The following is a 15,173-nucleotide window of genomic DNA, read 5'->3' on the forward strand; positions in this document are numbered from 1 at the left end:
AAACTGATCACATAACATACCATCAAAACCAAATGTTGTATTGACCACTCCAACTCCAAAATAAAAGTCTAGACTAAGAAAGAAATTGAAAGGAATTTGATAGAATATATTTCCCCCATAAATACGGAATACATGTTCTACAGACATTTAGCGTTGGTATAGCTTATGAGTAATGTAACCTAAAAAGATGGGTATTATGTAAGAGATGCAAGTTTGTGCACCTCCTGGTTTGCTGTTTGGCACTTGCACCTGTACAAAGTCCATTATGAATTCAATTAGAAAAACAAATACCAGCAGACAAATACTTGCTTTCTAATAAAATTATTTCCTTTCTTAAATTAAAAAAATTCTAAGTGAAGGGCCAAGTTCTCTGGTGAAAAGTATTAGTGAGGTTAAAGGGTCAGGCAGAAAACAAGATAAATCAGGAAACAGCGATTTGAAGTCACTTTTAAAACATCAGAGGATTATAGGAGAATAGAAAAGATCTTCAGTTTCAGTGCCCCAAAGAATGAATGTGAAAACCGGAACCAACAGATGTTTTCAGAAGACCATGGAAGGAGCTAAGCTTGAAAGAAAATGTGCTTGGAGAGGAAAATATTCAACTTACCAAATTAAAGCTAGCAACAAATCCCGATATCTTGCTGCTAACATTTATTACACATATTTACAGAGAGCACAAAAAATACCACCTTTGACATGCAGATTCATACAAAATACATTACCTGGTGGATAGCTTGTTGTCTTGCTCACAGATTTCTGGGCCTCTGTGATAGCTTTTAGTATTAGATTCTTATTGGCCTGTTTAGAAGGTGGTAAAGTAGGCCTGAAAAACGAACAAATCAACTTATCCCAAATACATTTCTTTCAAACTTTGCTTATATTGTTAACATGCACAAAAAAAACACTTTGCTTATTATAAATCAACACATTTCTAGGGATAGAGACAGAACAAGAAGTCCATGGGATGGTAGACGAGTTGATTTCTCCTTCTTAAATGCCGGAAATGACATTTATTCTTCATGCACTCTACAGCAGAATCTATATATCACAAATGAGCTATTTTCTTGAGTTCTGATACTCTTTTCTGACTTTCGTGCTATCCCTTATGCTTTGTGGAAAGTAATATCAGGAATAACCAACAGTATATGTATACATGTATTCTTTAACATGGCGCTTAAAAAAGGCTAATGATATTTTCTGGGAACTACACTATGGTGCTCACTACAGAAAATCACCTGTAAAGACTGTACTTGTCATTATTTTCCTGTGCGTGCATTTAGAACTGGAGAAAAATTACAGCACAGAAGGAGGCCATTCAGCCCGTTGTGTCCGTGCCAGCCTAAAAAAAAACTAGCCGCCCAATCTAATCCCATCTTCCAGCACCTGGTTCTAGCCTTGCAGGTTACAGCTCTTCAGGTGCATGCCCAGGTACATTTTAAAAGAATTGAGGGTTTCTGCCTCTACCACCGTTCCTAGCAGTGAATTCCAGACACCCACCACCCTCTGGGTGAAAAAATGTTTCCTCATGTCCCCTCTAATCCTTCTACCAATCACCTTAAGCCCCTTAGTAATTGACCTCCCTGCTAGGAGAAACAAGTCCTTCCTGTCTACTCTATCTAGGCCCCTCATAATTTTGTACATCTCAATTAAGTCACCCCTCAGCCTCCTCTGTTCTAAGGAAAAACAACCATAGCCTATCCAATCTTTGCTCACAGCTGCAACTTTCAAGCCCTGGCAACATTCTTGTAAATCTCCTCTGTACTCTCTCCAGAGCAATTATGTCCTTCCTGTCATGTGGTAACCAGAATACTCCAGCTGTGGCCTAACCAGCGTTTTATACAGTTCCAGCATTACATCCCTGCATTTGCATTCTATACCTCGGCCAATAAAGGAAAGCATTCCATATTTATTAGGGATGGGCAATAAATTCTGGCCTTGCCAACATTGCACTATCTTGCATTTCTAACGAAGGGTGCAAGTCTGAAAGATAGGCTTGGAACTATTCAGTGCAACTTAATATTTCCAAGGAAACTTGCATGTAACTGATTTACATCAGTATTGGGCTGAAACATTGATACACACCACCTTCTCAAGATTCATCCACAGAAAAATACTGCCTCCATGCAAAAGACCAGCTCATGCGGGTTTCCTACACTTATATTAGTTATGTGCTGGCTGTGATTTTTGCCCAAAAATGTCAGCACAGCCCACAGCCACCTGATATGGGTGCAACAGATTTCTGTAGTTTGATTGTGATTTCTTTGGAATTTTGGGGGGATTTTTTTCTTACTGACACCAGCACTATACTTAACTAAAACATGGTTAGTTTCACTGCATCCAAAATCTCTTGGACATTAGACCTCATGCATTCAGAAGAACTAAGCATCTGGAAAGGCCTGATCAATGGGCACACAGTTGCTCCATATAGTTATTGAAAAGGAGCGGTAGAGACTCAGTGAGGTGCCATGGCAGAAGATAGCAGCCCACTTACTATTACCCCGATTGATGATGTTGTTTCATACTTTTTTTTTTAAATGTTCTGGTGCTCCATGGGAAATTTTGACAGTTGTTCCCGTCAGCTAGATCATCAGAGAAACCAAAGTAAGTTTCAGCTCAAGTGTAATCCAGCAAATTCAGGGCAATTAATTTGTTTGTTTCCTCTACAGATGATGCCTGGCCTGCTGAATATCGCCAGAATTTTCTGTTTTTGTTTCATATTTCCAGCAACTGCAGTATTTTCCTTTATGTTCTCTCAACTTAATAATTAGAATGGCAGAACAGTACATACAAAGCCTAACAATATAGAATACAAAATCACAATAAAATATTATTCAGAATGCACAGTAGAATGGAGATCAATGGTTTCCCAATGTCAAAAATGAAGGTACCAGTATAAAGCTGCTCCACAATACAACAAAGTACAGTGTCCATTACACTCAGAATAGGATTGTGGTCAAGTATGAACAATTATTTACTTTTTTAAAAAAAAAAGTAGAGTTCCTTCTTAATAACATTGGCTTACTAGTTAAATAAATAGAAAATAAACTTTAATCTATAAAATTTTACAGGAGTCAAGGATTATAAATAGGAGAAAAAGTAGTATTAATATATCGCAAAACAAAAAATAATGTTTGTGCAACATCTTAGATGGAAAGATTTTGCTGATTGCATATTGCAAAGATGTGCCCTAACAGGAGAGAACTATATATATATGAACTGGATGCTTTTGGTACCTTCTTTCAGGCTTTGCTGGCACAGAAATACTGCTGGAAAGACTTCCCGTTCTTGAGCCATAATCATCATCATCTTCCTCACCATCACTAGTCTTGTTTACTTTAACCACAGAACTGATGATTGACGCTTTTCTCTTCCTGGAGCACTCATCCTATGATACAAAAAATAACAAGTACAGAATATAATTATTCAACCTACATGTAATCAAACTAAATAGCTATCATTTCAGGTAGTGCTTTTTAAGAATTTACCATTGAAAAGGCAACAGCGTGCTTGTAGAAAGGGAACTAAATTCTGCAACTCTCTAATCTATCTAATAACTCTATTAGCTTCAAAATAATTATGGAAAAGGATAGGACTGGTCCTCAGGTTGAAATCCTAAATTGGGGGAAGGCTAATTTCAATGGCATCAGACAGGAACTCTCAAAAGTTGAAATGGAGAGGCTGTTAACAGGTAAAGGGACGTCTGGCAAGTGGGAGGCTTTTAAAAGTGAGATAGGAAGAGTTCGGGGCCGGCATGTTCCTGTTAGATGGAAGGGTAAGGCTGGCAGGTTTAGGGGACCTTGGTTGATGAGGGATATTGAGGGTCTGGGAAGGACAAAGAAGGAGGCATATGTCAGGTATAGGCAGCTGGGATCAAGCGAGTCCCTCGAGGAGTCTAGGAGATGTCGGACTACACTTAAGGAGGAAATTAGGAGGATGAAAAGGGGCCATGAGATTTCCCTGGCAGATAAGATAAAAGAGAATCCTAAAAGATTCTATAAGTATATTAAGAGTAAAAGGGTAGCCAGGGAGAGAGTAGGTCCCCTTAAGGATCAGTGTGGTAATCTGTGTGGAGCCACAGGAAATGGGCGAGGTCTTAAATGAATACTTCTCGTCTGTATTCAGCTTGGAGAAGGTCATGGAAGCTAGTGAGGCCAAGGGAGGGAACAGCGATATCCTGGAGCATATCAACATTACAAAGGAGGTGGTGTTGGAGGTTCTGAAGCGCATTAAGGTGGATAAATCCCCAGGGCCTGACCAGGTGTATCCTAGGATGCTCTGGGAAGCAAGGGAGGAGATTGCTGGGGCGCTGGCAGAGATTTTTGTATCATCGTTAGCCACGGGTGAGATACCGGAAGACTGGAGGATAGCTAATGTTGTGCCTTTATTTAAGAAGGGCAGCAGGGATAAGCCAGGGAACTACAGGCCGGCGAACCTTACATCAGTGGTGGGAAAGTTATTGGAAGGGATTCTGAGAGACAGGATTTATGTGCATTTGGAAAGGCAAGGTCTGATTAGGGATAGTCAGCATGGCTTTGTGTGTGGGAAATCATGTCTCACAAATTTGATTGAGTTTTTCAAGGAGGTGACCAAGAGGATTGACAAGGGCAGGGCAATGGACATTGTCTACATGGACTTTAGCAAGGCCTTTGACAAGGTCCCGCATGGTAGGCTGGCCCAGAAGGTTCAAACACATGGGATCCAGGGTGAGCTAGCCAACTGGATACAAAATTGGCTTGGTGATAGGAGGCAGAGGGTGGTAGTGGAGGGTTGTTTTTCAGATTGGAGGCCGGTGACCAGTGGTGTGCCTCAGGGATCGGTGCTGGGCCCGCTGTTGCTGGTCATATATATTAATGACTTGGATGTGAATGTAGGGAGGCATGATTAGTAAGTTTGCAGATGACACCAAAATTGGTGGTATAGTGGACAGTGAAGAAGGTTGTCTAAGGTTACAACAGGATAAAAAATAAACTGGGAAAGTGGGCAAGGGATTGGCAAATGGAATTTAATGCAGACAAGAGCGAAGTGATGCATTTTGGGAAGTTAAACCAGGGCAGGACATACACAGTGAATGGCAGGGCCCAGGGGAGTGTTGTTGAACAGAGAGACCTTGGGGTGCAAGTACATAGTTCCCTGAAAGTGGCAACACAGGTAGACAGGGTGAAGAAGGCCTATGACATGCTTGCCTTCATCGGCCGAGGCATTGAGTACAAGAGTTGGGACGTCATGTTACAGTTGTACAGAACGTTGGTTAGGCCGCATTTGGAGTACTGTGTGCAGTTCTGGTCGCTGCACTACAGGAAAGATGTGATTAAGCTAGAGAGGATGCAGAAAAGATTCACAAGGATGTTGCCTGGTTTGGAGGGCTTGAGTTATAAAGAGAGACTGGATTGGCTGGGTCTGTTTTCCCTGGAGCAAAGGAGGCTGAGAGGGGACATGATAGAGGTATATAAAATTATGAGAGGCATAGATAGGGTAGATAGCCAGAGTCTGTTTCCCATGGTAGGGGTGACTAAAACTAGAGGGCATAGATTTAAGGTGAGAGGGAGGAGGTTTAAAGGGGATCAAAGGGGTAAACTTTTCACACAAAGAATAGTGGGTATCTGGAATGAGCTTCCTGAGGAGGTGGTGGAGGCAGGAACAGTAGCAACATTTAAGAGGCATCTGGACAGGTACTTCAATGAGCAAGGCATAGAGAGATATGGAATTAATGCAGGCAGGTGGGATTAGTATAGACAGACATTATGGTCAGCATGGACGCAGTGGGCCGAAGGGCCTGTTTCTATGCTGTACGACTATGACTCTATAATCATATCAGGTATCTAGCTAGAAATGGAATTTCATATAATTAAAGTAAATGTGCAATTAGATACCCCCAAGCCAACTAGAAACAGCAAACACACTATTTTATATTATCAATGGAAGGTGCTTGAGAAGTTGGAGGACATAACATTTGATAAAGAGATGAATCTTTTATTGTGTTGCTCATGCGAAGTCAGGATATATTGTTTGGCAAATGCTGGGCTTTTATGGATTCAGGAGGAGTATGGAAACAGTAATGGACTGGCAAACCAAATCTTGTGGGGAAGGAGAAGTAAGTACTGTTGTGAGAAAAGAACACAGAATTACTGATGAAAATTTGGGTTCATGAGGGAAAAGGAATGTTTGGAGTTAGGAAGGAAGGCATTGAGTCTGCGATAGTGACAGTTGATAGGTATTAGGCAGTTGAGGGGATAAACAAGTAGAGTGGAGGGTGAAAAGTAGGCATTTGCAGAAGTGAATATTTGGGAGTTAGACAATGAGGCAACAATGGAGCCAGTGGTTTACCAGTCTACTAGGCCTCATATTCATCCTGTCTATTCCACATGATACCTCTGCCAACTTCCAGTGTCCCAGCACACTCCTCCCTTGCCAATTTTCTATCACTAAGGTAGCAATTTGTTGTACTTATGGTATTCTCTAGCACTTAAAAAAAAAACTACTATTTTTCCAGCAGTAAGCTGGGAAACTGCAGTGTTTCAGTATCATGCTGCTTGTTGGGGGGCAGGGGAGTGGGGATGGGGAGGCAGAGTGAAAAAGATGAGAGAGATAGGGATGTGGGATTGCAATTAGGCTGGGGTGGGGAGGGAGAGGGGAATTAGGATTTATAATTGAGCTGGAAGGAATTGGCGGTGAGGGAAGAGTGGGGAGAACATGGAGGTGTGAGTGGGAAGTGACATCATAATGACTTGAGGGATGCAGCTTTAGGGGTAGTGAAAAGTGAAAGGGTTGGGGACACTATGGTAGTGAGGGATTATCGGGGGCTGGAAACTGTTATGAAGCCACAGAGTCCTGGAGATAAGAAACAAAGAATTGCATGGTCTAGGCAATATTATCATGGAAAATGAGGCCAGAAGCATCAACAATCTAAATCTACCGAAACATTCGTAGTGATTAATTTATACTCACCTCTCTACTTGATCGATCAGAGTTAGACTTTGATGCCCTGTAAACCTGTACATCACTTTCTGATAATCGGTTGTAAGATTGCAAGCTGCTTTCATATGATCTGTAAGCATGGCCAGTATTTTCTAATGGCCTATAGCCATGCAAGTTGCTTTCTCCTAACTTACATGGCTGCACATTGTTCTGAGATACCCTGAAAGACTGAATGTTATTCTCAGTTGCCCTGCATGGATGCGAAATATTTTCTTCTGGCCTAAAGACCTCAAGTGAAGGACGAGATACATTGTAGGTAACTGTCACCACAGGTTTCTTCTGAGATGATGATGTAAGTTCCTGCAAAATGTTAAGATCCTCATCTATAAGATCATCTGGTTCAGGTTTAATATCAATTACTGCTTCAGAGGAGACTGATTCTATTAAAGGCTTCACTGCAGATGTTAAATGAGATGTGCTCCTCTCCACAGAAGTTGTCCTATGTATAAAATAAAATAGTTAAAGAAAGCATCAGAGGAAGTCTTACAGAATTTAATTCACAAGCTTCTTAAATACACCTGTCTTACATAGCAAAGAAAGAATCTTAATTCATTTGGAGTATCAAAGCAACAAATTTTTAAATCACCCGTGACATCAGTTTTAAAGTACTGTTTCATTAGTTTATTAAGGTTGCATAATTATGTCACCTTTATTTTCACGACACGTTAAACTTTGGGTCCTATGTCGAGGGTGGTGTGGTGGCAGGGAGGTGGTGGGTAACCAGAAAAGTTTAACTGTAAAACTCAACTAGATGATTTAGGTAAGGTTGACAAATAGCAATACTTCCCCACATAATCAATGTATTATCACATTAAAAACAATGGAATTTTGTTGATTATTGGGGGTGGGGGTGACAGGTGCATGCAGCAGCTGTAAATACACAGATTTACTAACAAATTAACCAACCTGACTTCATCTTTTTGAGAATAATTTTGCCTGCTAAAATCAGAGATGTGAAATTAACAAACATGGTTCCTGGCTAACATTTTACTTCAGTTTATTACAAAACACAACTTGGATATAGACTCCCAACATTCTATCATTAAGCAGTGATTACTATCAGGATTGGCTTAAACAAAAATGAATGCAGATCATGACATAACTGATTTGATAGTGACCTGAAAAGTTGTGATTAGTAAAAAGCTTCACTTATTGACAACTTCTTTAACTACCCATTAATGTCCACCAACAGAGGTGGATTAGCCTACTTAATGGAACTGAGGAAGCAAATTAAACAGATATGATGATTGAGCTACAGGTACTGTACTTAAGAGTGGGGAATGCATCTTCCATGCTATAAATTAAGTCTGTCATATGTGAAAGATTCAGTTGAGTATGGCCTTATACTATCAATTATTTTTTTTAAAATTCAACTGAAATCAGCTCATCCAATTTTTCCTAATAATTGATAAATTGTTTTATGAGCTATGTATTTACCCGCAGAATCCACAACTGGTACACAAAAAGACTATTTAATTTAATTTCTCCTACCTGATATTGGGCATCATCTGTTCTTGTAAAGAGCTGGTAGAAACCCGCGAATCATTTCTTTCAGAAAGTGTGCTAGAGACAGCAAGAATACGAACATCACTGCTTTGATCAATACTTCCACTGACTGCTGCTTGACTCTTCTCCGAAGGAAACAACACGTTACAATCTGTGTAGCTTGATTGTTGCTTTAAACTGGTGGGTTCTGTGAATCAAGGAAGAAGAAATAAAACAGAGTTCCTCACAGTTCAAGCTTCAAAATTTAAATACTAATTTCTAGTATTTGCTGATTTCTTATCTATTCAAAATTTATGTTGTGTGTGTGCTTAAGTTATGATTTGAACATGAATGCCACTGTTTTCAAATTAAAATTAAAAGTTATCTAGGTGTACTTACCAACTGTTACAGAGCGTAGCTTGTCAAGGACACCGTGCAGCCTAAATAAAAGCAGTACGTTAAGTTCTAGAATATTGCAAGTCTTAAAATGAAGATATGTATTTCACTTTTACATACTTTGACATTAGAAGACTTCTATCTGCGTAATACACGAGCATCAAAATCTCCACAAAACAATATAACAAAAGGACCTTGGTGGTCTGTAGAATTTAGCACTCACCACAGAATTTCTCCCCTGCCACTTTCTTTTGTTTTACTTCCCTACTTTTACCCACTACAATTATACTGCAGCCAATAATTGGTATGCCAATACCGAACTGCATCACTTGGCACCAATCTTCTGATCACCATAAAAATGCTTTTTATATCATACATACTTCATCTGCATTTTTTGTTAGGCAAGGGTACTAAGGGTTATGACAGGTAGATGGAATTAAGATACAGAAGATACAGATCTGCCACGATCTAACTGAATGGCTGATAAGGGTTAAGGGGCTGAATGGCATACTCCTGTTCTTCTGCTCATAGTGCAAGGTATGAAATGTTGAGATTCTGCAACACCACTCATCTGTGCTCCTTAGCCAGCTGGATTTGGAGAAATCCAGTTTAGCAGATAAATGAAAAGCAAATTACTACAGATACTGGAAATCTGAAATTAAAAAACAGAAAATGCTGGAAACACTCAAAAGATCAGGCTTCAAAGATGCTTGTGGGGAGAGGAAGGGAGGGTTAACATTTCAGGTCAATGGCCTTGCGTCAGAACTAGGGGCGAGAGCAGCCAAAGAGTAAAAGACTAAAGAAAATTTGGGGCTGGAGACAAAAAAAAAGTCTGAAAAATTTTTCTGACAAGGAATCATGTAATTATAGCACTGTTAATGATCTGTAATGAATGCAAATGCTTCCAGGCCACTTCAAATGTGTAGAAACATTAATTTTCTCCTTGATTATCAGGACAGTAAACCAACGCATTTAAAGCCTGGCTACCCGACCCGAACCCAACCAAACCCGACTACGTGTTGGGTCTGTATATATTCTGTGTCCAGATTTTGGGCTGGGGTCGAGTTTTGTTTTGTATTGTTTTCTTGTTAATCTAAGTTTTGATGCAATTTTTTTCTGTACTAAACATGTTTTATATTTTTGGGTTGGTTCGGGCATGAAAAAAAAATGAAGGACACGGGCCCAGGTTGGGTTCGGGTTGGCTGTGGTCAGGTCGGATTTTAATTTTATACCCGAGTCAGGCTTTCAATGCATTTGTATAAAATCACCAAAATGACCGCAGCATTCCAACATTGCAGCATTTAATAGTAAGTACATTATGTAAGTTTGAAGGATGAAGTAAATTTTAACACCAGAAGTGTCAGTTCCGATTTCTTTTTTTAAAAGCCTGCTGGAAAACCATGAAGCTGCACCAAAGATCGGAAGCCGCAGCTCCAACTCACAACAACGGTCAGCGAAACGGTTCCGATTTTTTTTTTAAAGCTGATTTTTTAGGTCTGAAGGTTGGAAACAACCTTTTCATGTGAGGGGCCACATTACAACTTTGTCTGACATAGGGGACCACTGAGCTAATTTTGGAAAGATAAAGACATTAGAAATTCATTTTACTATTAATGGAAACAAAAAAAAGGCGCATTTTTGTGAACAAGTTTGAAATTAGAAGACTAACTTAATTAACTTACTTTCTCATCACTATGTTGAAAACTGATTTAGTGAGATTCCTGGCATTGTTTTTGCTTGCACAAGTGTCAATGTCTGCCTGCATAGGTGAGGTAACGATGCGGAATATTCCGGAGAGTTGTCCATCTGGCAGGAGTGATCTTGATTACTCTCGCTCTCTGTATTTGTCGCCCGGTCTCTCTACCCACCCCCCCACCCCCCATGTCGCCCGGTTTCTCTCCACTCATCCTGCACAACACCCCGCCCTACCCCCCATGTTGCCCGGTCCCTCTCCTCCTCCGCTCCCCCCACCCCCGTGTCGGCCAGTCCCTCTCCCACCCTACCCCCGTGTCACCAGGTCTCTCTCTCTCCCCCTCTGACCCCATGTCGCCCTGTCTCTCTCTCTCCCCAACCCCACCAGTGTATCTCTCTCTCTCTTCTTTCCCCCCCCTTGTCGCTGTGTCACTCTGTCACTCTCCCTCTCCTCCCTCCCTCCCCCCACCACTCCACCCCCCCCCCCCCCACGTTGCTGTGTCTCGCTCCCTCTCCCCCGTGTCGCTGTGTCTTCCTCCCTCCCGCCGTGACGGTGTCTCTCTCCCCAACTGCACAACCCAACCGCCCCTCCCCCACCAGCCGTGTCAGCGCAGCTCTGTCTCCCCCTCCTGTGTCACTTTTCTCTCTCTATCCCCGCCCCCAACCCCATGTCGCTGTCTCTCTCTTTATCCCCCCCCCAATCTCACTGTGTCGCTATCTCTCTGCACCCGCCACCCCTAACACCCTGTGTCCCCTCCCCTACCCTCCATGTCGTTCCCCACCCCCACTCCATGTCCCCTCCCCCAATACCAGTGTCGTTTCCCCCACACAACTCCGTGTGTCCCCTGCTTTCTCTCGGTCTCCATCTGCTCCCCGGGATGGTGCTGGTTTAAAGGGCTGCTTGACTCACTCATTCTCTCTCTCTGTATTCCCTCAGTGCTGCTCTGCCCCATGCCTCTGGCTGTGTGCTGGCCTGCTTCCTGCTCTCCCCGTCTCCCCTGCAGCAGTCATGCCCGTTCACTCCTTAAACCATGCAAAAACAGCAGGGCTGGTTGATCTCAGCGTGCCTGTGCCTCGAAATGCCAATCAGTGCTCACCACACCCAGGCAGCACGTTGTATGTCCCAAACAGTGACCTATCAGTGGATGTTGTCTATTTGGACTTTAGTAAAGCCTTTGACAAGGTCCCGCACGGCAGACTGGTGCAAAAGGTGAAGTCACACGGGATCAGAGGTGAGCTGGCAAGATGGATACAGAACTGGCTCGGTCACAGAAGACAGAGGGTAACAGTGGATGGGTGTTTTTCTGAATGGAGGGATGTGACTAGTGGTGTTCCGCAGGGATCAGTGCTGGGACCTTTGCTGTTTGTAGTATATATAAATGATTTGGAGGAAAATGTAGCTGGTCTGATTAGTAAGTTTGCGGACGACACAAAGGTTGGTGGAGTTGCGGATAATGATGAGGATTGTCAGAGGATACAGCAGGATATAGATCGGTTGGAGACTTGGGCGGAGAAATGGCAGATGGAGTTTAATCCGGACAAATGTGAGGTAATGCATTTTGGAAGGTCTAATGCAGGTGGGAGGTATACAGTAAATGGCAGAACCCTTAGGAGTATTGACAGGCAGAGAGATCTGGGCGTACAGGTCCACAGGTCACTGAAAGTGGCAACGCAGGTAGATAAGGTAGTCAAGAAGGCATTCAGCATGCTTGCCTTCATCGGTCGGGGCATAGAGTATAAAAATTGGCAAGTCATGTTGCAGCTGTACAGAACCTTAGTTAGGCCACACTTGGAATATTGCGTGCAATTCTGGTTGCCACACTACCAGAAGGACGTGGAGGCTTTGGAGAGGGTACAGAGGAGGTTTACCAGGATGTTGCCTGGTCTGGAGGACATTAGCTATGAGGAGAGGTTGGAAAAACTCGGATTGTTTTCACTGGAACGACGGAGGTGGAGGGGCGACATGATAGAGGTTTACAAAGTTATGAGCGGCATGGACAGAGTGGATAGTCAGAAGCTTTTTCCCAGGGTGGAAGAGTCAGTTACTAGGGGACATAGGTTTAAGGTGTGAGGGGCAAAGTTTAGAGGGGATGTGCGAGGCAAGTTTTTTTTACACAGAGGTTGGTGAGTGCCTGGAACTTGCTGCCAGGGGAGGTGGTGGAAGCAAATACGATAGCAACGTTTAAGAGACATCTTGACAAATATATGAATAGGAAGGGAATAGAGGGATATGGGCCCCGGAAGTGTAGAAGGTGTTAGTTTCGGCAGGCATCAAGATCGGCGTAGGCTTGGAGGGCCAAATGGCCTGTTCCTGTGCTGTACTGTTCTATCACAGACAGGGCTGGATTAAAAGCTTTGGCGGGCTGAAAAAATCCAATGGCAGATTTCCAAAATCGGAATGTCAGAAGTTCACTATTAGGCAGAGATTGTTCATCCCTGGTGAGAACCAGAGATGTTACAGATGACTAAATTAAAAGGAAGAACAGAACCAGGGAAAAGGTGACAGGGAAAAAAACAAAAATTGACTGGTTAGGTGGAGGACAGGAGATGTTCAAATGACAGAAGTGATAATGGTGCAATACAAAAGACGACAATAATGAGAGAAATGAGAGAAATGACAGAAATAAAAATTGTGTCTAAGATCCAGAGGATGTGTGTAAATGGTTACAGAGTAACAGAGTGGGAAGGAAGCATGAAAATTGAGAAAGTGGATAAGTCTCCAGAAGTCCAGGAATATGGTGGAAGTAAAAGGCAGGTTACACAAGGGATACAGACTTATAAATTGGCAGGTAAATGCTTAAATTGTGAAATACATAAGAGATTGAATTGCAAATCAATGGGATTACAAGATAGGTGGCAATTGGCATGGTTTGGATTCCTAACACCAGGTACTAGTTGCCACTGCTTCAGCTCAAACAGCCTCATGTGGTTTGGTGAGAAGGCAGATGGCACAGCTAATTATAAGTGGCAGCTAACACTGTCACAGATAAGCAACACAAAGGATTAAGCTGAACACAAAATGTTGTTTTAAACAGTTTAAATGCATTGTTTTCCCAAAAAACAACCAGTAGTTTAGTGCTGTTTTTATGTTGTAGATTGAGAAGTCCCAAACCCTTGCTTAATCTGTTGCAGAATATACATTTTTAGTACAGAAATTGGTTGGGCTTGCTGCAGAATATGCCCTTGAGATGCCACAGATTCCTAGGGGTCCTGAATATATCACAGTGCTACTAATCAGACGGAGTTCAATGTTTTTATAATTTTAAACACTGGTTTCAGAAAGTACAATTTTTTTTACTTTCTATATTTTAAAATACAGGTACTAAAACACAGAAACACATGAAATGGAACAGAAAAAGTAAATAAGCTTAATTGTTACATGTAGGGAAAACTTACCACACAGTAAATTTGACAGTGTTATTTCCCAGAAAGAGAGCAAGATCTTCTGCCATCTGATTTTGGCTCTTTTTATTGGCTACCATAACCATGATGTAATCGGGTAGTTCTTCATCTACACAGAGGAATGAAAAAAATCTGTATGTTAGAAGCAAAAATAGAGTGAGTTAAAGAAAAAGAATTCAGCATACCATACAGGCAGAAAATGTTTTTACCCACTGAAAGAAATTCCATTCCACATGCTTCTAATTCCTATTGACAATTGTAGTCAATTCTATGGTGTTTGCACTGTCCACTGGGAACCAAGTGCAGTTCTAAACCTCACAGTAGAACCAAAAGCTACAGGCTTGGAAAGGTTCATTTAAACATAGCTCTAAGATGCCACACACTCTGCCTTCTGAATAATTAATTTAGAAATTGCGAAAAAAATCAGGTTTGAAAAACAATTTAAAAAACCCCACTAAATCCAAGATTTTAATTTTAATTAAAAAAAAACTTTACACCAGATAAACCTGCTCTTTCAAAGCTGCTCCTGCCCACATCCAACTTAATGTTTGGAGTCAGGTTTAAAAGCAATTTTAAGTTAATATTTCTCAGATCCAATTAACTGCTAATAACATTTTGTATGAATAACCTATGATAATTACAAAACTTTACAAAAACCATTAAGAAACTATACCGAAACTTTCTATGGCACAAATTTGCAGTGAAAAGTATATATTCTCTATCAGTGATCTAAAGTTTAATATTGGAAAAAATTTGCCTATGTTCTGCTGGGATTTTTCTGCAAAATTATGCAGAATTGTACTCAAAGAATGTGCATTATAATTAACAGTTTTGATACAAAGCATGAACAGCATACCTGCATAAGCCCCAAGCTCCTGCAGTTTTCCCTTAATGGCAGCCTGAAAGTTAAATCCAGATGAATTTATTTGAGCGATCAAACACTAAACCAGAAATTTACAAATTCTGACAAATAATATTCAAGTTAAAAGTATTCAACTTGTATTTATATAGTGCTTACAACATAGTTAAAGCATTTTAAAGGAGAGAGGGGTAGAGGGAGGGGACAGACAGAGAGAGACAGAGGGAGAGAGACAGAGGGAGAGCGACCCCCTTCGGTCCTGTACTGGTTAGAACTCAGAAGCTTGTCTGATGTGTCCAAAAAAACTCAAAGTTTTCACAGATGGAGAGTCTATCACATGATTGTCCCAGCATATTCTCTTTTG

General features: G+C 41.4%; 1 protein-coding gene across 3 annotated transcripts in view; it reads right to left on the minus strand.

Annotated features, from left to right (window-relative positions):
* The window catches only part of zc3h14 (zinc finger CCCH-type containing 14), a 36,661-nt gene extending 21,812 nt beyond the window's left edge, over window positions 1–14,849 (minus strand). For 2 of the 3 annotated variants that reach the window (XM_068038841.1, XM_068038840.1), the window contains exons 1-8: window positions 14,807–14,849; window positions 13,945–14,059; window positions 8,860–8,900; window positions 8,467–8,668; window positions 7,882–7,914; window positions 6,946–7,414; window positions 3,234–3,385; window positions 723–823 (exon numbers count right to left, since the gene is read on the minus strand). In XM_068038841.1, the coding sequence (XP_067894942.1) occupies window positions 723–823; window positions 3,234–3,385; window positions 6,946–7,414; window positions 7,882–7,914; window positions 8,467–8,668; window positions 8,860–8,900; window positions 13,945–14,036 (1,090 nt within the window). In that variant the 5' untranslated portion in view covers window positions 14,037–14,059; window positions 14,807–14,849. The remainder of the gene's footprint in view (window positions 1–722; window positions 824–3,233; window positions 3,386–6,945; window positions 7,415–7,881; window positions 7,915–8,466; window positions 8,669–8,859; window positions 8,901–13,944; window positions 14,060–14,806) is intronic. The other variant, XM_068038842.1, reaches the window with a different exon arrangement.
* Window positions 14,850–15,173: the final 324 nt, after the last annotated feature.

The sequence above is a fragment of the Heterodontus francisci genome, chromosome 9 (assembly GCF_036365525.1).
Source record: "Heterodontus francisci isolate sHetFra1 chromosome 9, sHetFra1.hap1, whole genome shotgun sequence".
NCBI classification, from domain to species: Eukaryota; Metazoa; Chordata; class Chondrichthyes; order Heterodontiformes; family Heterodontidae; genus Heterodontus; species Heterodontus francisci.